Source organism: Felis catus, chromosome B1 (genome assembly GCF_018350175.1).
Source record: "Felis catus isolate Fca126 chromosome B1, F.catus_Fca126_mat1.0, whole genome shotgun sequence".
NCBI classification, from domain to species: Eukaryota; Metazoa; Chordata; class Mammalia; order Carnivora; family Felidae; genus Felis; species Felis catus.
In genome coordinates, this window is record NC_058371.1 from 132,242,166 (window position 1) to 132,266,711 (window position 24,546).

The window sequence follows — 24,546 nt, forward strand, 5'->3', positions numbered from 1 at the left end:
TTAAAATGTTTTCAAATAATTATGCATGTGAAAATTCCACAAAATAAAAAAAAATTAATAACCCAGAGAAAAAAGACTTGTAATTCACATTATTGGTAAAGAATTAGTTGCCTTAATCATTTAAAAGCTTCTAAATAGGGGCGCCTCGTTGGCCTAATCAGTTAAGCTTGATTTCAGCTCAGGTCATGATGTCACGGTTGTGGGATCAAGCTCCATGCCGGGCTCCATGCTGACAGCACAGAGCCTGCTAAACTTTAAAAAATAAAATAAAATAGGGGTGCCTGGCTGGCTCAGTCAGTTGAACATCTGACTTCGGCCAAGGTCGTGATCTCACAGTTAGTGGATTAAAGTCCCACATTGGACTCACTGCTGTCAGCACAGAGCCCGCTTCAGATACTCTGTCCCTCTCTCTCTCTGTCCCTCCCCTGCTCACAACTCGCTTTCTCTCTCTCAAAAATAAACATTAAAAAAATAAAGTAAAAACTAAAATAAAAGCTAAATAAAAAAGAAAAACACTAACAACAACACATGGGAAAATGGGGTAAGAGGGAAGAACTGACAGTTTCCAGACTATAATATACAAATGGAACTGAGATATAGGAAAACCAGCACAATCTCATTCATAATGAGAAAACTAAAATTCAAATTAAGAGACTTTTCTTCAGAATGGCAAATATCAAAGTCTAATAATACTGTAGAAAAATGTGTGGGCTGATGCTCTCATATTTGTTGATGAAATGTAAACTGGTATATCCTCTGTCAGGGTTGCCATGTTGCACTGACCTGCAGTTTATTTAGATTACAATGTGGACGGCGGCCACTTAAAGTTCTGTGGAGGGTCTCTCAAAAATTAAAAAAAAAAAAAAAAGTTAACGTTTGTGTTTTTTTGAGAGACATAGCATGAGCAGGGGAAGGGCAGAGAGAGAGTGAGACATAGAATCCAAAGTGGGCTCCAGACTCTGAGCTGTCAGCACAGAGCCCAACGTGGGGCTCAAACTCGCGAACCATGAGATCATGACCTGAGCCAAAGTCAGACACTTAACTGACTGAGCCATCCAGCTGCGCCAAAATTTCTCAAGTTTTAAAACATAAACAAAAAGTTTTCAAGTATAGATTTATTTTGACTGGATCCTCTATGGTTATTAAACTCTGAAGTCAAAGCCATGTCCAAGTCTAAGAGTTACACATACTTTGTATAAGAGTAATGATTATAATAATGTTAGGTTAATCTTTTCAAACATTCACATACCGCATACCCAAACATTTGTGTATTTTTAAATCTTCTATCCAAAATTTGCTCCATCTTTTACTTCAGTGATTGTTGAGAGTACAGATAAAATGAAAAATTAATCAAACTTACTCAGGACTCGTAAAGATCGGTCACTCATTTTACAAACAGCTTCTGCATATGGAACCACCAGACTCCTCCAGTTCTTAGAATCATGCATCACAGGACATTCTGGGAGCAGAAGGAAAACTGATAATGCTTCTTGGTGTGGAGAATGACATGGAAGAGCTCTGAGCAGATTATCCCTAAAACCTGTAGTTATCTGTAGTTGAAAGGATCAGGGAAAGGGCCCAGAATATATTAGATACAGATTATAGTGAAAAACAAGCTATGGGGCTAGGGGTTTCATTCCACTATTTTCCAATGGTGTAATCATTTAGTTTTCCTCAGACCTTCTGTTCAAACTCCATAACTCCTTGCATACCAAATGCCTCTAATGTATTATGTGAGAGCCATCCTCCCTATTTTATACTGGGATGCATGAAAGAAATAAAGTGAAGTCACATGTGCATGTATATGCTGTGTGAATCATGGATTCAATTAGAGACTGACACATCAAAGATGCATACCCAAATCTATGACTTAAAATCCAACATGGCAGAGATAATGGCATACGTTCACCTCACCAATACTGTTTCATTTTCCTTATAGGCTCCCAGGAAGATGGCATTTCCCAGCCTCCCCTGCAGTTATATGGGGCCATATGATTGAGTTCTGGCTAATGAGATATGAATGAAATGTGTATATGAAATATGTATATCACTTCTAGGCATGACCCCTGCAACCTCTCATGTAACCTTCTATACTCGCTTTCCTTATCTGCCAACTGAATACAAAAGATCTGCTGGAGGATTTCATGGCTCCAGTGCCTAGAACTCCAGAAAAAAGGAACCCAAATCACTCCTCAGTCAAACTATGCAGAGGTGGGAAAGGTAGCAGAATATACCACTCAAAGATATGCCACTCTGGGGGCACCTGGGTGGCTCAGTCAGTTAAGCGTCCAACTCCTGATCTAGGCTTAGGTCATGATTTCATGGTTCATGGGATCGAGCCCCATGTCAGTCTCTGTGCTGATGGTGCGGAGCCTGCTTGGGATTCTCTCTCTCTCTCTCTCTCTCTCTCTCTCTGCCCATCCTTCACTTGTGCTCTCTCTCTCAAAATTAATAAACTTAAAAAAAAAATATGCCACTCTGGCATGAGGATTATTTTGAGCTGAAGGCAGGTGAGAAAAAGCAGGCACAGGACAAGCTCTCTGGCTTCCCTCTATCTACTTGAAAACAATATAAATTCCACCTGTAAAGGTGTCCTCCTGCCGCTAACTTCTGTACCAGGAGAAGGGCAAGAACCTTATCAGCAGAGATGAACAGGCATTGAGAAAGAGTCTACACAGAGGGACAAAACATAAGAGACTCTTAAATACAGGGAACAAATGGAGGGTTGCTAGAGGGGTTTTGGGTGGGGAATGGGCTAAATGGGCAAGGGGCAGTAAGGAGGACACTTGTGGGGATGAGCACTGGTTGTTATATATACAGGGGATGAATTACTAAATTCTACTCCTGAAATCATTATTGCACTATATGCTAACTTGGATGTAAATTTTTAAAAATAAAAGAGAAAAAGAGTCTACACAAACAAACCTTATGATCTAGACCTTATCTAACATGAGCTTCTCCAGATATTTGCCTTCCTGCATTTTGGTGCCCTTAGAAGCTCAAACTCCTTTTCCTTTATGTTGTCTCTTTACAAAATTATTGTTCTTTTGCTAAGATGCTATATAACCAAGTTCTAACCAGGCTTTAGTTACTCATCACTGAGTCTATATGCAGCCTGCACACACATATTAATAAACTTCTGTTTATTTCTCTCCCATTAATCTGTCTTTTTTCAGTCTAATTTGCAGGGTCCCAGCCAATGAAACTAAGATGGGTGGAGGGGAAACATTTCCTCTTCCTCCTCTGCATGTGTTTCCTGTCTTCAACCCTCATTGGACTACGATGTGAAAAGAAGTCTTCATTGTGTTAAGCCACTGAGATTTGGAAGTTGTTTGTTACAACAGCTAGCATCATTTATTCTATTTAATAGATCTTAGATGCTTTTAACAACAGTGTCTATCTCCACATGTCAGAAGGATTAAGATATTTGCAACAATAAAAGTACTACATATTATTACATTAATGTTCTTACAATTTATTTTTTTCAGATGTCCAGAAGAACATGATTTATATGGAATGCTAGTAGGCATATATAGGAAAATAATGTCACACAAAGTCAAATAACTTTGAGAAAAATAGGGCTAAAACAGCTAGATTTCTTTTGGTGTATGACATCATAGAATCTTTGATTTACTGATGTACATTATAACTTCATAATAATATGCAGTGTATCCAAAGTTGTTTCACTTAGAACCTGTTTTCAGGGAGCATTCTGTGAAACTAATGTTCCTTGGAACTCACACTGGGAATAGCACCCCAAGTTATCTCCCATATAACCTAAATAAATTTATTTTTTAAATACATTCTAGGGGCACCTGGGTGGCTCAGTTAGTTAGGTGTCCGACGTTGGCTCAGGTCATGATCTCACGGCTCGTGAGTTCGAACCCCACAATGGACCCTGTGCTGACAGCTCAGAGCCTGGAGCCTGCTTCAGATTCTGTCTCCCTCTCTCTCTGTTCCTCCCCTGCTTGTGTTCTGTTTTGTCTCTCTCTCAAAAATAAATAAACATTTAAAAAATAATAAAATATATTTGATAACATCTATTCTTCTTCATCTTGGCAATAAAAGTATCTACTATATATTAAAGAACACTCTACTTTCCCTTCCAAATGTGGGGACCCAAAATGGTATATATACAAGATGACTTGAAACCAAAGGCATGTGGATACAGCTGATGTAGAAGGAAGACTTCAGATCTTCCCTTATCTGACTAAAGTCAGGGCCTTCCAAGAAACTTGGAGGGCAGGTTTCACTGCCAGGTAAAGACCAGCCACTTGCACTTGGATGAGAAATCACACAAACATTATCACAAGCTGTCATATCTTCCATTTGTCCCTCTTAAAGCCCATTTGTCTCCCTGAAAAGTCCAGTTTTCTCACAGAAACCTCTTCTCCCTCAATCCCTTTTCCCTATTCCCTATTAATTGGTATATAAGCCCTCATCCCTAGCTGTTCAGGGAGCCTCTTCATCTAAATGCTCCCCGCAAACATGGGGAATATTTACTCAGTCTATTAATCCTGTTTGTTACGCAGTCTATTACTTGTTATGCCCAGAATTCGTGATCCCCAAAGACCACTAGGGAGCCGAGTCCGATGCAAAAGCAAAGAGCCTTTATTCGAGCTAGCTCGAGCTCAATCCCCTACCTGCACCGACGCAGCGGTGAGATACCAGGGAAAGAGCGCGAGTTTCAAAAGGACAAAGGTTTTATTGGGGCCTGGGGGCAGTTGGTGAGGTAATGGCTGTGGCCTCAGCTGATTGGCTGGGGAGGGGTCCTGGGGAAGGGTCTGGCAGGTGAGGGAGGGTTTACTCAAGGGGAGGAGGTATGGTCAAGGTGAAGGACACAGAACAAGATGGAGTCGAGGGGAGGAGGTGTGGTCAAGGTGAAGGACACAGAACAAGATGGCGAGGGGAGGAGGTGTGGTCAAGGTGAAGGACACAGAACAAGATGGCGAGGGGAGGAGGTGTGGTCAAGGTGAAGGACACAGAACAAGATGGAGTCGGCTGGCGTAGGCCCGCCCTTTCATTACTCTTTTTTTGTTTGTTTAAATTTTTAATGTTTATCTTTAAGAGAGAGACAGGCCACAAGTGGGGGAGGGGCAGAGAGAGAGGGAGACACAGAATCTGAAGCAGGCTCCAGGCTCTGAGCTGTCAGCACAGAGGCCGACGTGGGGCCCAAACCCACAAGCCGTTGAGATCATGACTTGAGCTGAAGTCGGACGTTCAACCTACTGAGCCACCCAGGCACCCCATCAGTCTATTACTCTGGTTACTCAGTCATGAACTCATGTGAACCTGAGTTTGTAGAGGGAAAAATTTCCAACACAACCCAGAATCATAAAATATCTAACTAGAATAGAGCTTAAAAAGGAACTCCATAAGTAAGGAACCCCTCAAAAAGGTAAAGAAAATGTAACCCAAATAGGATAAGGGATGAATTGGTAGATTCATCTTAACTGGATTTGACATTCATCTCAAAAGAAAGAACAGGATTTCTATTCTCCTAGTCCAGGTAAAAATTATCTTACTTCCCAAACTAGTGCTATATTCATATGTCTGCTAATGGTTATTTACCTCTCAAGCATTAGTTTTTCATGTTGAAAACAAAAGTACTGTATTTACAGGACATTTAAACATTCAATAAGAAAGTAAATGCCAGCTTGGAATATAGTGTCTGGAATATAGTAACCTTATTGTGAACAGTAGCCGTCTCCCTTATCACAGTCTCTCTGACTCAGCTCCCAGCAAAATTCAACTGCATTCATATTGGTTCCTATAAAGAAATTCTATTGCTCTATTTCTCAAGTAAATATTGGCTATTACCATGGAAGAAATCCATTCTGTTTTTGTCAACTTCTCGAAGGTATCTCTTGCCATTTGTAAGTCCACATCAATGGAAATCGTTTCTACAGATTGTCTTTGGATACAAGAAATGTAAACAAAACAAAACACATAAACAGATAGAAAAGAATATTTCTAAACTTCATACATATTTATTGCTTTATTTTATTAAATAGCATATATAAACATTTTTCTTACAATTTGCCTCCTTTCAAAATTATCAATTTTTTTGGCACACAAAAATAATTATAAAATTTATATTCTCCTAAAAGAGAGTAGGTTACTATTATTGCTAGAGTAGCTACAAGTTTGGGTTGCAATAATGGCAAAATTTCATAGGCTACATCTGAGAACCGAAAACGTTTACCCCCACACTCAGCCTGTACACTAAAATCTGAAACTACCCCCGCCCCCAACACACACAACACACCTTACCATCATCTACATTTACATTACTTTAGGATTCCACTGTTTAATTAGCATGACTTCACTATTTCAAAAGACACTAGCCCAGGCAAATGGCTTGATTGTTCATTATAGGAACTTCCTGAAAAGACCCATTAACTCTTCAGTGGAAAGCATTAACAGATAGTTTATGCTCTAAGATTGTCTGAATCTCTTGCCTAAAGTTGTTGTCTTGCTGTTTCCACCCACCCTGGATCACTGTATCTTCTCCCAATCCTAATCAAGCCCCCAGCTTTCCCCTCCCATGTTGAAAGACCTGGCCTAAACCAAACCGCCAATTCTTGATAAATTCCAACCTAGCCTTCCCTCTCAGAAACACTATCAAATCTTTGTTTAGGTGTGGTGTTTTCCTGGGTTCTGTTGGTGATATTTGAAGAGACTTGAATTCTGTCAAATGATTTTTTGTAATGTTCTATCAAGAAATACTTTATGCTTGCTGAATAACTGGTCAAGAGTAATGCCAGGGCTAAAATATTTATGCAAATATTCAAACAAAGTATTTTAAATCTCCCCTTAAAATATTTTGTCCTTTTCAGTCTTTGGCCTCTTAAGACCAAACCTCGAGGCTCATCATTCCTGGGAAGATACTTTTCCACTTTAGAAAGATAATATTCTAAGTGTAGAAAATATTCTATATGCAGTAAGGATTAGCCTGAGGCTAGAGCAGGGGAGAAAGAGAAAACACTGTTTGGCAGAGTCCCTGTCCTCACTTCTTGCCTGGAAGGATGGCAAGAAGAAGAACGCAAATGGGAGAGGGAGAAGGCAGAGGGAAGCAGTGTCTGATTTCTCTTCTTCCACCTTTGACTGGGATACGTGGGGATGAACAGATATGCTTTTTTTGGACTCTAGAAAGATACTGTGTTGCAGCTGCAAGTGGGAAGCCATGGCATTCAGTTTCCCTGGGTTTCTCTGGTTCTCACAAGAAGTTGTTGGACTCAACAGTTCCTCCTGTCCCCTTGAGGAGTGACTGAGAGTGCAGCTGGATTAAGAATCAGTGGGACAGGAATGAAACCTTGCCATGTGCAAGTGTGTATAGAGCTAGAGTATGTTATGCTAAGTGAAATAAGAGGTCAGAGAAAAACAAATATATGATTTCACTCATACTTGGAATTTAAAAAATAAAACAGATGAACATATGGGAAGGAAAAAAAAAAGAGAGACGGAAACAAACCATAAGACACTCTTCACGTTAGAGAACAAACTTAGGGTTGATGGAGGGAGGTGGGTGGGGATTGGGCTAAACAGGTGATAGGTATTAAGGAGGGCATTTATTATGAACACTGGGTGTTATATGCAAGTGATGAGTCACTAAAACAAAACAAAACAAAACAAAACAAAACAAAACAAAACAAAACAAAACAAAAAATGAACCAATGGGACAACCAGGGGTTGCACAGAGGCAAGGAATACATGCAATATGAGTTAAATGAGTGCCACCTACTGGCCACGTGGGGGTACAAGATGTGTAGAACTTTTCAGAATCAGTCAGGCAGCTTGGGGCCTACTCATCAGGGAGAGATGAGACCTGACCTAGTGGGGGAGGGTTGGACTGAGTTATATCCACTACATACACACCAGTAGGGCACTGGCCTCCAGAGAAGGCAGAGGGCAGCCTAAGAGCCTTCATGCTCTTATCCTCCTTCTCTCTTAAACAATGTTAAATTAATTAAACAAGGAGGCCATTACACTGGGGGTAGCTCTATCACCATGATGGCCTACATATGCAAACCAAAATCTAAGCCTGTAAATACTTCAGTTATAAAATCTAAACCAAAGTACACCTAGTCACAAACAGCCAACTACATTTTAAGCTATAGCCAATCAGGGGGCCTGGGTGGCTCAGTTGGTTAAGCAACCAGCTCTTAATTTTGGCTCAGGTCATGATCTCATGGTTTGTGATTTCAAGCTCCCCATCAGGCTCTGCGTTCCTGGCACGGAGCCTGCTTGGGATTCTCAGTCTCCCTGTCTCTCTGCCTCTCCTGCACATTCTCTCTCTCTTTCTCAAAAATTAATAAATAAAACTTAAAAAAATGTTTTAAGCTATAGCCAATCAATTAATTTCCTTTCTTTGCTTCTGCATCTTCTCTACGTAAGTCTTTCCACTAGCTCCTGTTGATGGAGTGCTCTAATCACTTCCAATTTGGTGCTTCCCAGTTTGAGTCAGTATTTGCTTAAATAAACTCTTAAAAATTTTAATATGCCTCAGTTCATCTCTTAACAGTTCCCAGGCACAGTGTTGGAAAGCATAAAGCTAAGGGAAGAAATATAAGACCGAATATAGAGCATTTCACAAAGGAACTGTTTATACTATTGGATCAGACCAAGTGTCAAACCAAATAGAGAAATTAGATTTTCCTCTGTAGTAGTGAATCTAGTTAAAGATAAATAGAATCTATTTTCCCTACTGATGCCACCACAAAAAGAACTGCCAAGTGCTGCCTTGGCCTCTAAGTACTGAAGCAATGTTAGAATGATCACTCACAGATACAAAGATCTTGAAAAAAAAGCACATCATTCCTTCCAATCAGGTAACAGAGGAGGGCAGGGCAGAGGAAGTGAACAATGTGAATTAGGAATCACAACTTATAGTGGTCTTGCAGAAAATTACCTTACAAAATGGAAGAATTTTATACCAGCCTATGGTGTTTTCTATGTTGGACTTTTTGTTCAAAGATAACAATTTACAAATTAAAATGACTGACTTGAAACATTTCATGCTAAAGATTCCCCAGTGTTTCAAATGAAGGTAAATCTCATGTAAAAATTACCTTTTCTTTAAAAAACTTGCAGTCAGACAAGCAGGAGATGAAAATATCATCCTAACTTCGCTGTAAAAGTCATAACACAAGTGTTAAGTCATAGCATATTATAAAGCAGGCCTCCTTTTATCTTATGCCCAATGATTTAACCGAAGACATGGAATCATTATTAATAAAAACAACTCCTCGGGGTGCCTGGGTGGCTCAGTCGGTTAAGTGTCTGAGTTTGGCTCAAGTTATGATCTCTCAGTTCGAGAGTTCGAGTGCTATGTCAGGCTCTGCGCTTATAGCTCAGAGCCCAGAGCCTGTTTCGGATTCTTTGTCTCTCTCTCTCTCTCTCTCTCTCTCTCTCTCTCTCTCTCTCTCTCTCATAGCTCAGAGCCCAGAGCCTGTTTTGGATTCTTTGTCTCTCCCTCTCTTTCTCTCTTTCTCTCTCTCTCTCTGCCCCTCCCCTGCTTCTGCTCTCTCCCTCAAAAATAAATACATTTTTAAAAATAAATAAATAAATAAATAAATAAATAAAAAGACAACTGCTCCCTTACAAGTCTTCCAAATTCTGGATATAATCTGTGCTGATAAATCTCACCAAAACCCTTCATAGTTGATTCTACCAAGTCACATATATTTAAATAAAATCTTCCCTTCTGAAAACAGAAATTTATGGAGTCCCAGAGTATAAACTATGAAGAGATAAAAAAGAGTCCATTTTAGTGAAGGCTTTGCGAGACACAAAGTGTTTTTGATTCATCCTACATCTCTCACCTATCAAGGTGCCTGAGAAACCATATGTCCTCAAGATAGTTCTGTTAAATAAATGATGAATGAATCAATGACTTCTTCAAACTATGAGGTGGTGGAAGAGAATCATGGTTAAAATGCAAATGCCTTCACAGCAAAGCCAAACCCTCTCTGTCTTATAGTTAGCATAAAATGACCATCGCTTCAAAACCAATTACAAGTGACTTATAATTTATCAAACAGAGCTACCTTGTAGCCATTTCATGTTCACTGCTTCCTCTTGTCACTGCCATCCATTTCTCTGTCAGGGACCGGTTAATTTGGCTTATTTCTGGCAGGATTTTCCTGGAAACATTTGTGGAACTAGTATCCTTCAAGGAAGAAAGAAAAATGATTAGGAAAACACAGAGCATGTGCACATGCTGAGTAATACATACCATAGTAAAGCCTGTGACACAGGTGGTAGGGAGGCCCGCCCTCTCAGACAGTGGGGTGTGGTGACAGGAGTTGGGTCATCAGACTGGCCTGGTTGTTCCGGTGCCTAGCCGTGGCCACTTTGCTTGGCCTGAGCCTTAGTTTTGTAATTTAAAAATGGGATAACACAAAATAATTGAAAACAGGGACTCAACCAGGTACTTGTACACCAATGTTCACTGCAGCAATATTCACAATAACCAAAAAGATAGAAACAACCAGTGTCCATCAATAGCATCAACAGATGAACGTCGTGTATTCCTGCGGGAGAATATTCAGCCATAAAAAGGAAGGAGATTCTGACACATGATGAAACATGGACAAACTTTGAAAATATTATACTAAGTGAAATAAGCCAGATACAAAAGGACAAATATTGTATGATTCCACTTATAGGAAATCGGCAACTTCGTAGAAAGTAGATTAGAGATTACCCAGGGCTGAAGGGTCACAGAACAGAGACTTATTATTGTTTAATGGTTACAGAGTTTCTGTTTGGGGTGATAAAAAAAAGTTTTGGAGATCATAGTAGTGATGTTTGTACAATATTGTGAATGCAATTAATATCACTGAATTGTATACTTAAAAATCATTAAAATAGAAAAGTATATATATATATATATTACCACAATAAAATGGATGAGATAATATCATCTCTCTCTCTCTCTTTGCTCTTGTTAAGATTAAATATTAGGTATACAAAACCTGTGGATTATAATGGTATTCAATAAATACTAGTTTCTTTCTCCCCTTCAGTCAACCATAGATTTTTACATTTATATCAGTGGTTTTCAAACTTTAGCATGCAATAGAATTACCTGGTGATCTTGCTAAAGCATAGATTGTGGAGCCCATCCCCACAGTTTCTGATTCAGGAGTGGAACTCAAGAATTTGTATCTAGCAAACTCCCAGGTGCTGCTGCTGCTCGTGGTGGTATAGGGACCACACTTTGAGAACTATGGTTCAGTTCAATACCTGAAACCAAATGGCTCAGCCAGAGCCATCAGAAATTACTTGTCTGGAAAGAAAAATCTGTCTTTTTAATGTAGTCTTCCAAAGACATTAGTGCTCTGCTCCATGTTATACCTCTGCCTCCACTGAACTTGTAATGAGTCAGGAAATTAATTAACTAATTAATTAATTATTTTTTAGGTAAGCTCTATGCCCAACATGGGGCTTGATCTCAAGACCCCAAGAGTCACATGCTCTACTGACTGAGCCAACCAGGGACCCCATGGGTCAGGAAACTCTTCATTTTTGTTTAATGCTTAAATAAAGACCTCTTGAACAAGATGTATAACAATGACTTCTAAAGTTCCCTTCAGCCTCCTGATCTGAGTCCTAGGTGTCTCCTCTAGTTCAATCATGAGAAAGCTTTTTTTCTGCCCATATCACTGGCAACTTTTGACACTTACACATACTCTCTTTCAGAATCCCAGCTCCTCTGAAGTGCATGACATCTTCTACTGTAATCATCTCCCAGTGTCCTTGTCACTCCCTTTCAACACTGAGAACAATAGTACCTTGCTGTCTCCCTCGGCACTGAGGTGCCTGTTGTTGTTCTTTGCAACTGAAGAACTAATAAACATGATTTATTTCCCACCTGGATGTCTCCATTTTTTCTTTTTTCATATTAGAGAGAGAGAGAGAGAGAGAGAGAGAGAGAACGTGCGCACATGTGAGCTGGAGAGACAGGCACAGAGAGAGAGAGAGAGAGAGAGACTCCCAAGCAGGCTCCATGCTCAGTGAGAAGCCTAACACAGGGCTCCATCCCACAATCCTGGGATCACAACCTGAGCTGAAATCAAGAGTTGGACGCTCAAATGACTGAGCCACTCAGACACCCCTGATCTCCCAATTCTTGATCTCATCTCCACACTTTCCTCTGCTCAACTTCAACCACCCATACCCTGGATTAGGGTTTCATATGGATGCTTTTGACATTTTTGGTCAGATAATTCTTTGTTGTGAAGGTCTTGTGCACTGAAGGATGTTTAGCAGCAGCCCTGGCCTCTACCCACAAGGTGCTGGTGGCAGCCACCCCAGCATCCTTTCTACAACCTAAAATGTCTCCAAACATTGCCAGATGTTTCCAGGGGCAAAATCATTCCTAGTTGAAAACCAGTGCCCTAGGTACAGGTGATACCCTATGCTTTGTAATCATCAATAATTGTTTTGCCTTCTAAAATTTCTATTAGAAACATTCTCTTCTGGTTACCATGCACCATTTTTCTGATTCTCTTACTTTAGAGTGAAACTCTCAATCCAACATTCTTCGATGCTGGAATGAGTTAAGACATTGGGGACCGCTGGAACAGAATACATGTATTTTGTATGCAAGAGGACATAAATTTTTTTGGGGGGGGAGAACTGAATGTTATGGACTGAATGTGTTCCCCCCAAATTCATATGTTGAAATTTTAACCCTCAGTGTGACGGCATTAACAGGTGGAGGCTTGGGGCACCTGGGTGGCTCAGTCAAGCATCTGACTCTTGATTTCAGCTCAGGTCATTATCTCACAGTTCGTGGGAGTAAGCCACACGTTGGGCTCTGTGCTGATAGTGCAGAGCCTGCTCAGGATCCTCTCTCTGCGGCTCTCTCTACCCCTCCCTTGCTCCCTCTCTCTCTCTCTCTCAAAAAAAAAAAAAAAAAAAAAGAGGTGGGGCCTTTGGGAGGTGCATGGGTCATGAGGATGGAGCTCTCATGAATGGGACTAGCGCCCTTATAAGAGACTCCAGAGAGCTCTCTTGCCCCTTCTGCTGTGTGAGGACACAGCAAGAAGATAGCCTTCCACAAACAAGGAAGCAGGTCCTCACCAGACACCAAGTATGCTAGCCCCTTGATCCTGGACTTCCCAGACTCCAAAACTATGAGAAGTAAGTTTCTGCTGTTCATAAGGCACCTCGTCTATGGTGTTTTGTTAGCAGACAGAGCAGACTTACTTCCACTTGCTTTAGAGTGGAACCCACTCGAACATTCTTTGAGGCCATTAGGATCTCCAATCCACTGACCCTATTGTTTGGTCATTATTCATCCTCCGCCTCATCCTTACCCAGCTTAGAGCCCATGGCCAGCACTATAATAAGTCCCTTGCAAATACTTCCTACTCTGTCACTTTCCTATTGTACTTACCAAGTAAAACTCCATCTGTGGTTAAAATCAAGACTGGATTACTCCAAAATTGAATCCAAACAAAACCGAATCCAATCCATTCACTGGAGAAAATTGCACAACCGTGCTGACTGATTTCGCTTGAAGTCTACTACCACAAATGTCAAATGGGCACCCAACACTGTTTAGTAATTTCCCACAACATTTGCTTTCTCACTCTCTGAGACAACTACTGCACACTTTCCTTTTATTCCCAAACCTCTAACACTCCTCTTCTCTTCCACTCACTCCCAGATGAGGACCATGCCTTGTGTGTCACTGACGAAATTAAAGCCATCAGGCACCTTTCCATCATCACCTCTCCTCCCCCCCCCCACCTCCACTGTTCCTTATTAGAATAAAATAAATATTTCTGTTCACACCCCTACATTCTATGTGGACAGAATCCCGCCTCTTCTCTCCTACTGAGGGACATTGCTTCTGCAATTATCCATTCTTTCTCATGCACCATTGTTTTCTCCATTTGAATGGGATCATTCTCCAAAATAATCTCTGTGCTCATCTTACTTGATCTCTCAGCAGTATGTGACAGGATTAGCCACTTATTCTTTCTGGAAATACCTTCTTCTCTTGCCTTGACGACACACCCTCTCCTGGTTTTCCCCCATCTCAGAAACTGGCCCTTTTCACTTTGTCTTCTGGCACCTCCTAACATTGTCAGACCTCTAAATGGAGAAGTCCCTCACGGCTGGATTCTGTCCCCTTTCTCTTCTCATTTTTACTCTCTTAATAGGTAACCTTTCCTCCAGGCCTCAGCTTCAAGTACTGTCTATACTTGGACAACTACCATGTCTATATTCCAGTACTGACATGCTCCCTGAGCTCCAGATTTGGACATCCAACTAAGGCTCCAGATCTCGTCTTCAAGGACATTTCACACTGACCACATCTCACCTACCTGCCTCCATCCCATATAACTCTTCACCCTTTCCTATGTGCTCTGCCCTTCTGGCCCTCTCTCTGTCCTCACATGCTAAACAAATACTTGCCACAGGGTCTCTCTATGTGTGGTTCCCACTGGCTGGAACACTCTTTCTTTGGATCTAAGCATGGCTAAGGTATCCAACTAATGTCCCAGCCACTGAGAGGTCTTCCCTAACTGATATTTCTTTCTTTTTTTTTTTTTAAGTTTATTTATTTTTGAGACAGAGAGAGACAGAATGAACGGGGGAGGGTCAGAGAAAGAGGGAGACACAGAATCTGAAACAGGCTCCAGGCTCTGAGCAGTCAGCACAGAGCCCGACACGGGGCTCGAACTCACAGACTGTGAGATCATGACCCGAGCCGAAGTCGTACGCTTAACCGACTGAGCCACCCAGGCGCCCCCCTAACTGAAATTTCTAAAGAAGCCCACTTCATCAGTCTCCCACGACCTGCTTTGTTTGCTTCAGAGCACTTATGACTCTCTAACACAATGTTACTTATTCTGTATTTACATATTTATTGTCTGCCCTTCCCTGTAGAATCCAAATGCCATGAATGAGAGCAACCTTGCCTGTATTATTCACTTTTATCCCAAGCACCAAAACCAGAGCCTGAGACACAGCAGGCAGCTGCTGGTTGGCTGAATGGCTGTAACAGAACAGACAAGTACAACCCAACCAACCCAGCAGCACAGAAACCTTTGCCTCTGACCGTTTTCTGTCCCAGAGAATATAGTAAGAATCTGTATGGATGTCATGGTTAAAACATTCCTGATAGTTAAAAAAAAAAAAAAGTACAAATTAGGAAAATAACTACATACAGCATACCTTAAAGATACTGAGGGTTCAGTTCAAGACTACCACTATAAAGCGAATATTGCAATAAAGTGAGTCAAATGAATTTTTTGGCTTCCCAGTGCATATAAAAATTATGTTTACACAATACTGTAGTCTATGAAGTGTGAAAAAGCATCATGTCTAAAAAAAATAATGTATATATCTTTTTTTTTTTTAGTTTATTTTGAGAGAGAGATTGCAAGCAGGGGAGGGACAGAGAGAGAGGGAGAGAGAGAAAATCCCAAGCAGGCTCTGCTTGTCAGTGCGAAGCCCAGTGCAGGGCTCGATCCCATGAACTGTGAGATCATGACCTGAGCCCAAACCAAGAGTTGGACACTTAACCGATTGAGCCACCCCAGGCACCCCAGCAATGTATATATCTTAAGTTAAAAATTACTTCATTGCTAAGAACTGCTAGTCATCATTTGAGCTCTCAGTGAGTCATAATATTTCTTCTGATGAAGGTTGTAATCTTGCCTTGATGTTGGTGGTCAGGGTTGGGGATAGCTGTGGCAATTTCCTCAAATAAGACAACACTGAAGTTTGCCATATCAACGGGTGCTTCCTTTTACGATTTCTCTGTACCACGTGATGCTGTTTGGCAGCATTTTACAGAGCTTCTTTCAAAATTGAAATCAATCTTTTCAAACCTTGCTGCTGCTTTATCAACTCAGTTTATGTAAAAATCTAGATCCTTTGTCATCATTTCAACAATCTTCACAGCATCTTCACCAGGAGTAGATGCCATCTCAAGAAACAATTTTCTTTACTCATCCATAAAAAGCAACTTCTCATCGATTCATAGTTTTATCATGAGATTGTAGCAATTCATTCACATCTTCAGGCTCCACTTCTGATTCTAGTTCTCTTGCTGTTTCCACACGGCAATTACTTCCTCTACTGAAGTCTTGAACCCCTCAAAGTCCTCCATGAGGGCTGGAACCAGTTTCTTCCAAACTCCTGTTAATGTTGACATCTTAAATTCTTCCCATGAATCATGAATGTTCTTAATGGAATCTAGGACGGTGAATCTTTTCCAGAAGGTTTTCAATTGACTTCGCCCAGATCCATTAGAGGAATTACTATCAATGACAGCTGTAGCCTTTTTTTTTTTTCTTTAAGAGAGAGGGTGCAAGTGAGCAAGGGGCAAAGAGGGAGAGAGAGAAGCAGGGCTCACCCAAAGCAGGGCTCAGGCTCACCCGATGCAGGGCTCGAGCTCACAAACTGTGAGATCATGATCTGAGCTGAAGTCAGATGCTTAACTGACTGAGCCACCCAGGCACCGTCAGCTGTAGCCTTATGAAGTGTATTTCTTAAATAATATGACTTGAAAGTCAAAATGACTCCTTGATTCATGGACTACAGAATGGATGTTATGTTAACAGGGATTAAAACAATATCATTCTGATTGTACATCTCCATCAGAACTCCCGGATGACCAGGTGTACTGTCTATGAGCAATAATATTTTGAAAGAAAACATTTATTTTTTTGGCACATCTCAGCAATGGCCTTAAAATATTCTATAAACCATGTTATAAAGAGGTGCTGTCACCTAGACTTTGTTGTTCCATTCATAGAGAACAAGCAGATTAGATAAAGCACAATTCTTAAGGGCCCTAGGATTTTCAGGATGGTAAATGAACACTGGCTTCTACTTAAAGTCAGCAGCTGCATTAGCCCCTAACAAGATAGTCAGGCTATCCTTTGAAGCTTTGAAGGTAGGCAGTGACTTCTCTCTAGCTATGAAAGTCCTACATGGCATCTTCTTCCAATGGAAAGCTGTTTCATCTGCATTGAAAACCTGTTGGTTAGTGTAGCCACCTTCATTAATCATCTTAACTAGATCTTCTGGGTAACTTGCTGCAGCACTTGCTGCTTCACCTTGCACTCTGATGTTATGGAGATGGCTTCTTTACTTGAACCTCACAAACCAAACTCTGCTAGTTTCAAACTTCTGTACTGCAGCTTCCTCACCTCTCTCAGCCTTCATAAAATTGAGGAGAGTTAGGGCCTTGCCTTGGATCAGGCTTTGGTATTAAGGGAATGTTTGATCTTCTATCCAGACCACTAAAACTTTCTCCATATTAGAAGTAAGGCTGTTTCACTTTCTTATCATTTGTGTGTTCACTGATGTAGCACTTTTTATTTCCTTCAAGAACTTTTCCTTTGCATTCACAGCTTAGCTAGGTTTGATGTGGTTTTCAGCCTGTCTCAGCTTTCGATGGGTCTTCCTCACTAAGTTTATAATTTCTGGCTTCTTATTTATTTAAAATGACATGTGACTCTTCCTTTCACCAGAACATTTAGAAGCTATTGTAGGGTTATTAACTGGCCAAATTTCAATATTGTTTTGTCTCAGAGAATAAACAGGAAGGCCCAAGGAGAGGGAGAGAGACAGGGGAACAGCCAGTTGGTGAAACAGCCAGAACACACACCTTTCAGTTTGCCACCCTAGAGGGGCATGGTTCATGGCGTCCCCAAACAATGTTAACAGTAACATCAAAAATCACTGATCACAGATCACCATAACATACATAGTAATAATGGAAAAGTTTGAAATATTGCAAGAATTACCAAAATGTGACACAGAGACAAGAAGCGAGCAAATGCTGTTGGAAAAAGGGTGCCCATAAACTTCTGCAATATAGCATTGCCACAAACCTTCAGTTTGTAAAAAGACGCACTAAAGCAAAGTGCCAATATAATGAGGTACATCTGTATACTTCCACCTCCATACAAGCATTTCACCCGGAAATATGATAAAATCCTCTCTGTCACCAACTGGGAGGGTACTATGGTACGGTGGGTAATGGTTTAAGCTTTGGAGCTGGATTGCCTGGATTCAGCTCTGCCACTTAGCAGTGCAACTTTGGGTGAGTCCACTTCTCTGAGACTCAGTTCTTTCATATATAAAATGGGGGAAATAATACCAATTGGAATTGACATGAGGATTAAATGTGTTGATTGACTTGGAGTATTTTGATTGGCCCTTCATGCATGAGGGCTACAATTAACACTAATCAATTAAGATTAATCACTGCTCTTAATATTATCATTAATATTACTTAATAATAAACAGTGTAAAAACAATGAATTTAGATTTGGGGGTCTCATCTCTCAGGAAGCCAAATGAGGAAGTGAAAATTACAGATTTTTTAAGAAGCATTCTAACAGAGGATCTTATTATTTTAGTAAAAAATTTGAATATACACAAATGATACAATGTTTCAAATACTGGTTTGAAATCTAGAGGAAAACAATGATTTTTAAAAGAAACAGAAAGTGTAATAGATACCTTGTAAGTTGTCACAAAATTGGCATGTGTTCCAGCAAAAATGTGCTTGACTTGAACATCCACAAGTCCTAAAAGAAAGTCATAAATCCATGTTTATTGTTTTTAGAAGTAAAAAATAAATCTTTTGTTATAAACCTAAAACTACTTTGAAAAAATAGCCTTAAAAAAACCTGATATATTACCAAGTTAAATTTACTTATTTATTGGCAATTAGTATTCTTCTAAATGAATTTTAACAAGCACCATAAATGATTTATTTTGATCAGCCTACATGTTGCATACACACTTAGTTTAAAATTTAATTTTTCATGCACTTGCTTAATGAAACCAAGGTGATGTGCTTTAGATGTACTTTTTTTAAGATTTTATTTTTTAAAGTAATCTCTACACCAAAGGTGGGGCCCGAACTCACAACACCGAGATCAAGAGTCACATGCTCCTCTGAGCCAACCCAGCACCCCTAGAAGAGGTTTGATTAAATATATAAAAGTATATCTTTCTGATAATTCATCAACTTGGGATCTTTTTTGTATTACCTTAATCTTCAGAAAAAAATTACTAAATACTCCAGGAATCATTACATAAGAAAAACTGCATATTGTCTTAATTAAAAGTAACAGTACTAAAAGAACCAGAGGTCTATGTACTCCTGTGAAAGGAAGATAAATAATATTTCTCCTCCAGTGGCATCAATTAAAACAAAATCATGACTTAGTGGAACCACTTTTACTCTCAGCAGAAATCAGGCAGGTAACGTCAGTGTTCTCTGTCAGAGGCTCCGGATGATTTGAGCAGCTTTTGCAACTTGGTCCGCGACCAAAAGATACCACCTGGCCTGTGGTGTAGACATACGCAAGGGTATGGTAACTGCAAGAGAGAGAATATAATGAAGACCAAGGTACTCACTTTTTGAGAAAGATGATGTCTCCTAACACAAAATAACAGGTTTATCTACTAAGTACTCAGATCCCTTATTATAATGTCAGGGTGAGAGGGTACCAAATGATGTGGTTAAACAAATGGTAGGTGAATATTAACTTTTTTTTTTTGCATAGTAACGCATTTATTTTTTTTAATATATGAAATTTATTGTCAAATTGGTTTTCATACAACACCCAGTGCTCATCCCAAAAGGTGCCCTCCTCAATACCCATCACCCACCCTCACCTCCCTCCCACCCCCCATCAACCCTCAGTTTGTTCTCAGTTTTTAACAGTCTCTTATGCTTTGGCTCTCTCCCACTCTAACCTCTTTTTTCTTTTTTTCCTTCCCCTCCCCCATGGTTTCTGTTAAGTTTCTCAGCATCCACATAAGAGTGAAAATGTATGGTATCTGTCCTTCTCTGTATGGCTTATTTCACTTAACATCACACTCTCCAGTTCCATCCACGTTGCTACAAAGGGCCATATTTCGTTCTTTCTCATTGCCACGTAGTACTCCATTGTGTATATAAACCACAATTTCTTTATCCATTCATCAGTTGATGGACATTTAGGCTTTTCCACAATTTGGCTATCGTTGAGAGTGCTGCTGTAAATATTGGGGTACAATGCCCCTATGCATCAGTACTCCTGTATCCCTTGGGTAAATTCCTAGCAGTGCTACTGCTGGGTCATAGGGTAGGTATATTTTTAACTTTTTGAGGAACCTCCCCACACTGTTTTCCAGAGCGGCTGCACCACTTTGCATTCCCACCAACAGTGCAAGAGGGTTCCTGTTTCTCCACATCCTCACCAGCATCTATAGTCTCCTGATTTGTTCATTTTGGCCACTCTGACTGGCGTGAGGTGATATCTGAGTGTGGTTTTGATTTGTATTTCCCTGATGAGGAGCGACATTGAGCATCTTTTCATGTGCCTGCTGACCATCCGGATGTCTTCTTTAGAGAAGTGTCTATTCATGTTTTCTGCCCATTTCTTCACTGGATTATTTGTTTTTTGGGTGTGGAGTTTGGTGAGCTCTTTATAAATTTTGGACACTAGCCCTTTCCGATATGTCATTTGCAAATATCTTTTCCCATTCCGTTGGTTGCCTTTTAGTTTTGTTGATTGTTTCCTTTGCTGTGCAGAAGCTTTTTATCTTCATGAGGTCCCAATAGCTCATTTTGCTTTTAATTCCCTTACCTTTAGAGATGTGTCAAGTAAGAAATTGCTGCGGCTGAGGTCAGAGAGGTCTTTTCCTGCTTTCTCCTCTAGTGTTTTGATGGTTTCCTGTCTCACATTCAGTTCCTTTATCCATTTTGTGAATGGTGTAAGAAAGTGGTCTAGTTTCATTCTTCTGCATGCTGCTGTCCAGTTCTCCCAGCACCATTTGTTAAAGAGACTGTCTTTTTTCCATTGGATATTCTTTCCTGCTTCGTCAAAGATGAGTTGGCCATACATTTGTGGGTCTAGTTCTGGGGTTTCTATTGTATTCCATTGGTCTATGTGTCTGTTTTTGTGTCAATACCATGCTGTCTTGATGATTACAGCTTTGTAGTAGAGCTAAAGTACAGCTAAAGTCTGGGATTGTGATGCCTCCTGCTTTGGTCTTCTTCAAAATTACTTTGGCTATTCGGGGCCTTTTGTGGTTCCATATGAATTTTAGGATTGCTTGTTCTAGCTTTGAGAAGAATGCTGGTGCAATTTTGATTGGGATTGCATTGAATGTGTAGATAGCTTTGGGTAGTATTTACATTTTAACAATATTTATTCTTCCAATCCATGAGCACGGAATGTTTTTTCATTTCCTTATATCTTCTTCAATTTCCTTCATAAGCTTTCTATAGTATTCAGCATACAGATCTTGTACATCTTTGGTTAGATTTATTCCTAGGTATTTTATGCTTCTTGGTGCAATTGTGAATGGGATCAGTTTCTTTATTTGTCTTTCTGTTGCTTCATTATTAGTGTATAAGAATGCAACTGATTTCTGTACATTGATTTTGTATCCTGCAACTTTGCTGAATTCATGTATCAGTTCTAGCAGACTTTTGGTGGAGTCTATCGGATTTTCCATGTATAATGTCATGTCATCTGCAAAAAGTGAAAGCTTGACTTCATCTTTGCCAATTTTGAGGCCTTTCATTTCCCTTTGTTGTATGATTGCTGATGCTAGAACTTCCAACACTATGTAAACAACAGCAGTGAGAGTGGACATCCCTGTCGTGTTCCTGATCTCAGGGAAAAAGCTCTCAGTTCTTCCTCATTGAGGATGATGTTAGCTGTGGGCTTTTCATAAATGGCTTTTATGATCTTTAAGTATGTTCCTTCTATCCCGACTTTCTCGAGGGTTTTTATTAAGAAAGGTTGCTGAATTTTGTCAAATGCCTTTTATGCATCGATTGACAGGATCATATGGTTCTTATCTTTTCTTTTATTAATGTGATGTATCATGTTGATTGATTTGCAGATGTTGAACCAGCCCTGCAGCCCAGGAATGAATCCCACTTGATCATGGGAATAGTTTTTTTTATAAGCTGTTGTTTTCGATTTGCTAGTATCTTATTGAGAATTTTTGCATCCATATTCATCATGGATATTGGCCTGTAGTTCTCTTTTTTTACTGGGTCTCTGTCTGGTTTAGGAATCAAAGTAATACTGGCTTCGTAGAATGAGTCTGGAAGTTTTCCTTCCCTTTCTATTTTTTGGAATAGCTTGAGAAGGATAGGTATTATCTCTGCTTTAAACTGGTCTGGTAGAATTCCCCAGGGAAGCCATCTGGTCCTGGACTCTTATTTGTTGGGAGATTTTTGATAACTTATTCAATTTCTTCGCTGGTTATGGGTCTGCTCAAGCTTTCTATTTACTTCTGTTTGAGTTTTGGAAGTGTGGGTGTTTAGGAATTTGTCCATTTCTTCCAGGTTGTCCAATTTGTTGGCATATAATTTTTCATAGTATTCCCTGATAATTGCTTGTATTTCTGAGGGATTGGTTGTAATTCCATTTTCATTCATGATTTTATCTATTTGGGCCATCTCCCTTTTCTTTTTGAGAAGCCTGGCTAGAGGTTTATCAATTTTTTTTTTTTTTTTCAAAAAACCAACTCTTGGTTTCATTGATCTGCTCTACTGTTTTTTTAGATTCTGTATTGTTTATTTCTGCTCTGATCTTTATTATTTCTCTTCTTCTGCTGGGTTTGGGGTGTCTTTGCTATTCTGCTTCTATTTCCTTTAGGTGTGCTGTTGACTTTTGTATTTGGGATTTTTCTTGTTTCTTGAGATAGGCCTGGATTGCAATGTATTTTCCTCTCAGGACTGCCTTCGCTGCATCCCAAAGGGTTTGGATTGTTGTATTTTCATTTTCGTTTGTTTCCATATATTTTTTAATTTCTTCTCTAATTGCCTGGTTGACCCATTCATTCTTTAGTAGGGTGTTCTTTAACCTCCATGCTTTTGGAGGTTTTCCAGACTTTTTCCTGTGGTTGATTTCAAGCTTCATAGCATTGTGGTCTGAAAGTATGCATGGTATGATCTCAATTCTTGTATACTTATGAAGGGCTGTTTTGTGACCCAGTATGTGATCTATCTTGGAGAAGGTTCCATGTGCACTCGAGAAGAAAGTATATTCTGTTGCTTTGGGATGCAGAGCTCTAAATATATCTGTCAAGTCCATCTGATCCAATGTATCATTCAGGGCTTTTGTTTCTTTATTGACCATGTGTCTAGATGATTTATCCATTGTTGTAAGTGGGGTATTAAAGTCCCCTGCAGTTACCACATTCTTGTCAATAAGGTTGCTTATGTTTGTAATTGTTTTATATATTTGGGGCTCCCGTATTCGATGTACAGACATTTATAATTGTTAGTTCTTCTTGATGGATAGACCCTGCAATTATTATATAATGCCCTTCTTTATCTCTTGTTACAGCCTTTAATTTAAAGTCTAGTGTGTCTGATATAAGTATGGCTACTCCAGCTTTCTTTTGACTTCGAATAGCATGATAAATAGTTCTCCATCCCCTCACTTTCAATCTGAAGGTGTCCTCAGGTCTAAAATGAGTCTCTTGTAGACAGCAAATAGATGGGTCTTGTTTTTTTTTATCCATTCTGATACCCTATGTCTTTTGGTTGGTGCATTTAGTCCATTTACATTCAGTGTTATTATAGAAAGATATGGGTTTGAGTCATTGTGATGTCTGTAGGTTTCATGCTTGTAGTGATGTCTCTGGTACTTTGTCTCACAGGATCCCCCTTAGGATCTCTTGTAGTGCTGGTTTAGTGGTGACGAATTCCTTCAGTTTTTGTTTGTTTGGGAAGACCTTTATCTCTCCTTCTATTCTAAATGACAGATTTGCTGGGTAGAGGATTCTCGGCTGCATATTTTTTCTGTTCATCACATTGAAGATTTCCTGCCATTCCTTTCTGGCCTGCCAAGTTTCAGTAGAGAGATCCATCACTAGTCTTATCGATCTCCCTTTATATGTTAGAGCACGTTTAAACCTAGCTGCTTTCAGAATTTTCTTTTTATCCTTGTATTTTGCCAGTTTCACTATGATATGTCATGCAGAAGATCAATTCAAGTTACGTCTGAAGGGAGTTCTCTGTGCCTCTTGGATTTCAATGCCTTTTTCCTTCCCCAGATCCGGGAAGTTCTCAGCTATTATTTCTTCAAGTACACCTTCAGCACCTTTCCCTCTTTCTTCCTTCTCTGGAATACCAATTATGCGTAGATTATTTCTCTTTAGTGCATCATTTAGTTCTCTAATTTTCCCCTCATACTCCTGGATTTTTTTATCTCTCTTCTTCTCAGCTTCCTCTTTTTCCATAATTTTATCTTCTAGTTCACCTATTCTCTCATCTGCTTCTTCAATCTGAGCTGTGGTCATCTCCATTTTATTTTGCAGCTCATTAATAGCATTTTTTAGCTCCTCCTGGCTGTTCCTTAGTCCCTTGATCTCTGTAGCAATAGATTCTCCGCTGTCCTTTATACTGTTTTCAAGCCCAGCGATTAATTTTATGACTATTATTCTAAATTCACTTACTGTTATATTGTTTAAATCATTTTTGATCAGTTTGTTAGCTGTCATTATTTCCTGGACGTTTTTTTGAGGGGAATTCTTCCG

At 39.8% G+C, this 24,546-nt stretch overlaps 1 protein-coding gene across 3 annotated transcripts in view; it reads right to left on the reverse strand.

Moving 5' to 3' along the window:
- HERC6 (HECT and RLD domain containing E3 ubiquitin protein ligase family member 6) overlaps positions 1–24,546 on the reverse strand; it is a 61,965-nt gene that overhangs the window by 22,744 nt on the left and 14,675 nt on the right. For 2 of the 3 annotated variants that reach the window (XM_023252944.2, XM_023252946.2), the window contains exons 7-12: positions 19,229–19,371; positions 18,505–18,572; positions 10,050–10,171; positions 9,072–9,131; positions 5,821–5,914; positions 1,361–1,550 (exon numbers count right to left, since the gene is read on the reverse strand). In XM_023252944.2, coding sequence (XP_023108712.2) covers positions 1,361–1,550; positions 5,821–5,914; positions 9,072–9,131; positions 10,050–10,171; positions 18,505–18,572; positions 19,229–19,371 — 677 coding nt within the window. The remainder of the gene's footprint in view (positions 1–1,360; positions 1,551–5,820; positions 5,915–9,071; positions 9,132–10,049; positions 10,172–18,504; positions 18,573–19,228; positions 19,372–24,546) is intronic. The other variant, XM_023252945.2, reaches the window with a different exon arrangement.